Source organism: Primulina tabacum, chromosome 16 (assembly GCF_025594145.1).
Source record: "Primulina tabacum isolate GXHZ01 chromosome 16, ASM2559414v2, whole genome shotgun sequence".
NCBI lineage: Eukaryota > Viridiplantae > Streptophyta > Magnoliopsida > Lamiales > Gesneriaceae > Primulina > Primulina tabacum.
The window spans coordinates 28,944,249-28,949,131 of NC_134565.1; the positions used below are offsets into that span (position 1 = coordinate 28,944,249).

The 4,883-nt window shown below is 34.3% G+C and overlaps 1 protein-coding gene across 1 annotated transcript; it reads left to right on the forward strand.

Annotated features, from left to right (window-relative positions):
• The first annotated feature begins 325 nt into the window (after positions 1–325).
• On the forward strand, positions 326–4,528 carry LOC142528963 (uncharacterized). Its single transcript, XM_075634272.1, has 6 exons — positions 326–676; positions 1,226–1,340; positions 1,630–2,313; positions 2,925–3,033; positions 3,650–3,712; positions 4,123–4,528. The coding sequence occupies exons 1-5, from the start codon at positions 594–596 to the stop codon at positions 3,673–3,675; spliced, it is 1,017 nt and encodes a 338-aa protein (XP_075490387.1). The 5' UTR covers positions 326–593; the 3' UTR covers positions 3,676–3,712; positions 4,123–4,528.
• Positions 4,529–4,883: the final 355 nt, after the last annotated feature.

Consider the following 4,883-nt stretch of genomic DNA (forward strand, 5'->3'; position numbering starts at 1 on the left):
ACTACAGCAAACCTAGATTAAGGGATTTTATTTATATTTATATATATATATAAAGAATCATCTATTTTGTTTATAGTTGTAATAATAATATTAAATCCAACTAAAAATTTGGTGTATTAATAATAAGACAAAAACTTGTGTGAGACGGTTTCATAGGTCGTAATTTTGTAAGATATATCTCTTATTTGGATCATTCATGAAAAAATATTATTTTTTATGTTAAAAATATTATTTTTTATTGTGAATATCGATAGATAAGATTAACATGTCTCAATGATAAAAATTCGTGAAAATCATAAACATGCTCTAATAATAATAGAAATTAGGAAGGAAAGAGAGGCACGAGCATATTCGTTTTCGCGTCTCTCTCTGCTTTCTGTTCTGCTATCTACTTTTATTTGTCTCTCTTCATTCTTTGCTTTCCCTGGCGAAGAAGTGAAGGGGGGAGAAACAAGTTCTTGGGCATTTTTTTTACCTTAGGAAAACAGAGGGGATGCAAAATATTCTTGTATAAATATTGAAGCTTTTGGTGTTGTTAGTATTTCTTTTTTTTTCCTTCTGTTGGGAGAGAGAGAAAGATCGAAGCGGCGAAAATGTTGGTAGCGAACAGTTTTGATTTATGGAAAAAAGACACCTTTTTTTCTGCCGCTGAAGAGGTCCAGCAATCTGCCGACATGTGAGTGTGTTTTGTGCGGTCATCTGATTTTTTTTTTTTTCGATTTTTGATTCTCATCTTGTCGATATTTCTTTTGATCTGGGTCTGGTTTATTTTGTTGATTCTTGCTCTGTATCTGTCGTTTGAATTTTTTTATTTTATATTATCTGCGATTTGTGTGGTCGTTCTTTTTTATTGTCTTCTTGTCTAGGTGGCCTTTGTTTCAGTCCTATGAAAGTTGGAGTTACGAATCTCTTTCTTGTAATCATCTTGTTTTTATCCATCGTTTTTATTTCATGTCTTTTTTTCTTTGTAGTAGTGTGTATTTTTACAAGTGAAGTTAAATTGATAAATTTGGTGAGTTGTGCTTCGTCTGTTTTGTATGTCAGCATTCTAATTTAGTAAGCATGGAGAGGGAACGAGTAGGAGATATTGTGAAGTTTACTGCTGAAGTAATTTTGAATATCGTACAACTGCTACATACGTGGTTCATTAATCTGTTGTTTCTTGGAAATTTTATTTGTGAAAGATCATATCATGGGATCCAATTTTCTGTTTTTGCTTTGGCAGAATGGAATCAGCTTACAGGACATGGCTCAGAGCAAAGAGAGAAGGGCTGATACCTGAGCATTTAGATGAACTTGGTAGAGATCTACAAAGGGCATTAGGCACTGCAAAATGGCAGGTCTGATACGTTGTAGCGTTTGCAAATTTAATGCTTCTGGCCTCATGTTTTAAATGTGAATTCCATTCAATCTGTTAGATGTGGAGTGATCCCTTTGTTGTTCTTCACTGTTCCCATCCGATATTTTTTCTTTTCAATGTCCATAACCATTAGTTTTTATTTTGTTTTCTCTGAGCAGCTTGTTGCATATCATGATGTATGTAGTCTATGTTTGTTGGTTAGGTTTGTAAATCTTGTAATTTATTGAACTTACTAGTTTCTTTCTTTAAAATTTTGTATGCCATAATAGTTGGAAGAGTTTGAAAAGGCTGTCCACGTGAGCTACCGAAAGCATGCTGATGATATTACAATCACTCGTCATAGGCAATTTGTTTCGGCTTTAGAAGATCAAATTTCACACGTCGAAGTGGCGCTTAAGGAATCATTTAATGTGGAAGATGAGAAATCGCTACGATGGGTAGATTTAGATCATGAAAACTGTGAAGACTTTGCTCGTTTTCTTTCTGGAATTCCTGGGACGTCACTGAAGATCGACAATGAAAGTGAAAAGGTTGAGGAAGCAGCAAGTAGTTCGTATATTAAAAAAACTAATTTGGAAAAAGATTGTAGTGTTGGTTTGAAAGTTGCTTCCAAAACGCATATCCCGAATCACAGAAAAAATTTGGAGGTCGTCACAAGCCATGGATCTCCCAGCTGCCTCATGGAACTAGAGAAGAGAAAACTTAGTGACATGGGGGATGAAATCTTGGTTCAAGCTGATAAATTAACTTGTAATCTTCGAACCATGAAATTTCCAGATAAAAATTCTCTCGAGATAGTAATTGACAGTGATGATAGGCCAAAAAATTCATTGACACAAGCAACACCTAAAGAAAAGGGTACCAAGCCTTCATTTTGGAGGTCAAGATGTGAACAAGATCCTGAAGCAAAGGGGTTGTTAACTCAGTCAAAAATTATCAATTGGGTAAATCAGGTTAGTCAGAATACACCTGTTAGAGCTATATTTCCATTCTGATATTAACATTTCTTGACATTTCTCGTGTTGGTTTCACTATAAACTGGAGGATTATACCCTTTTTGTTTTAAAGTAGCTTCATTATTTCTGTAGTTAGTTTAAATTTGCAATTTAAATTGTCCATTTGAGATTCAGATGTGCTTGTTACTTTTTAATAGATTCTGAATTGTGCTGAATTTTAAATAGTAGAAATATAGTGTACAGAAAATGCAACACAACATTTAGATGGTTTGATCACAAAGGCTCGTCTTCGTGACAAATAACCAATTTCAAAATTGTTATCAATGCCTTAAAATAACTGTTATTAGTGTTTCGAACTTTATTTCACAGTCATCAACTCTTTTGAAGGTGAAACTGTATTGAGATAATTATGGTTGGAAGTTGTTGGGTTAATAAAAATAAAATTGTTTTCAAGAATATAATAATCTTAAAGATAACAATTTTGATCCTAAAACATATATTTTTATTTATAACAATAACCTTGTATCTTTTTTTTTTTGAGTAAATATTTGACATTTTTTTGTCTTGTAGTTTTTGTAATATCCTGAACATCTGTCTGTGTTGTGCAGCGCTTCAGAGGATGTTATAGAAGTCAAAGACAACAATCGGTGTCTCCCATATTACCAGCCAATTCTCTTCGTTTCATGCTTGCTTTGATGCTGACCTTTTTTCTAGTTGGTATGGTCTGGCTATTTCAATTAGCACTTTATAATAAAATGTGTGTTGGCTATTAGTAAATACAAAATATATGCTTTGCTCTTAAGGACTAAACAATGGTTTTTGACATTCGTGCAAGTTAGATTGCGAAAATTGATTGTATGTTTCTAAATACAACAAATGCTTGCTAAAAAGATAGTTTTGTTTAGTTTGAAAACTATTAAGAGCTTTTGGTGGAAACTGCTTCATATCCAATTCAATTTGTAGTTGAACTTGACGATACTAGAATATTGGGGATATATTATTTACAATATCACTAGGATAACAAAAGATGAGTTCATGTGGCATGTGGACTTGATCACATAATCTTCTGGCACTTCCTTTGAATATAGCAATTAATTTTGGATTGCCTCCTTGTGAAGCCTTGAGCTGATGGCATTATTACTCGTGAGCTTTTTATGAGAATTGATGCTGTGAAAATTGGGAAAAAAATTATGTGGATAGTCAGCGTTTTTTGCATACAACGAGCTATTTATACTTGGTACCCTTCTTATTCGCACTTGTTTATTTGGTTCAAGGTGAGCATTTTACGTTTAATTTGCAAGATTTGCAACATTTTATATGGTTGTTTGTGCAGTGCCCTTTTTGCTATATTCTGCTTGAATCGGTCTAAATTCATTGATCGGGACCATAAACTGAGGTATGTTGATCACTTTTGAACTCAAACTTCTATGTTGATCTTGGTACTTTCGGAAAAAGCTAGAAAAGTAACTGCTAAGAAGAGTGTTCAAACTTGTGACATCAAGATTTTTTTTGTATAGTAGTCATGTTCCCGCCCACTATTATATTTTGTTCTTTCAACATATTAATTTTGATTTGAACAGAAAGACTCGGGGAAAAAAATGAGACATGCTAAGCATACACATCACCATACTTTAATGTCTTTGTGTTGGATTGTTTATTCTTGTGAATGTGATGTTCATTCACTCGTAAACTTAACCAATCCATATCACAACCAACAGTACATATCCTGAATTTTTTTTGGTCGAGTTAGCGTGAATGATCAAACACGGAGGGTGCTTAGTATTCTGCATGTTTTTACATTTGCAGATTGTTGGTGATGGTGGTGATGGAGAAATCTTCTAAATGGGAGGCTTTCTTTACTATAGATTGATTAGCTGCCAATCCAAAAATAGATAGCTCAAAATATATGTAATCCATTTGATATATGGGATACTGTTGTATTCTGTCTATTCTTAGTACACTTTTACAATGTACACTTTTAGTCCCTCTAGGGGCGGGAAAGGATCGTCACCTTAGCTAAAAAGTCTACTTGCCAAGATTTATCTATAATCAAACTGCAATGTAGGATTCAGTATTAGTTCTCTCAAATTCGTCATCTCAATCCTCTTAAGAGTTCTTTTTCTTTCTGATTTGTATGAACACGTTAAAGTCTTGGAAGTATTTTACAAGCAAGGCTCGATCCCTCTCGAGGTACCTGCATTTTGATTATGTATATGCGTGTGTGTGTTGATGATACAAACTAAAAATTGACAGTCTTCTTCTGGTAGCTGGAAGGTGGTTGGAGTTGATAAGAGAGATGACTTCAGACCTGAGGTAGTCCCTGAAATCACGAACAGAACGTGAGAAGGGGTTCGGGAGGTTTTCTCGATATTGTCCCCTTCGATGCTCAAGTTAGAGCTGAAAATAGAGAGAGAACAATAATATATGCTCTAAAAATAGAGCCCTTTGCTGGGAATCCGAGAGATCTATCATCATCATGTAATGCCTTCTGACTAGGAAACCTCATTTAGGTCACCACATTATTTCCTGGTTAAGGGCTAGCCGGTCTGTGGCGAGCTAATAACTGG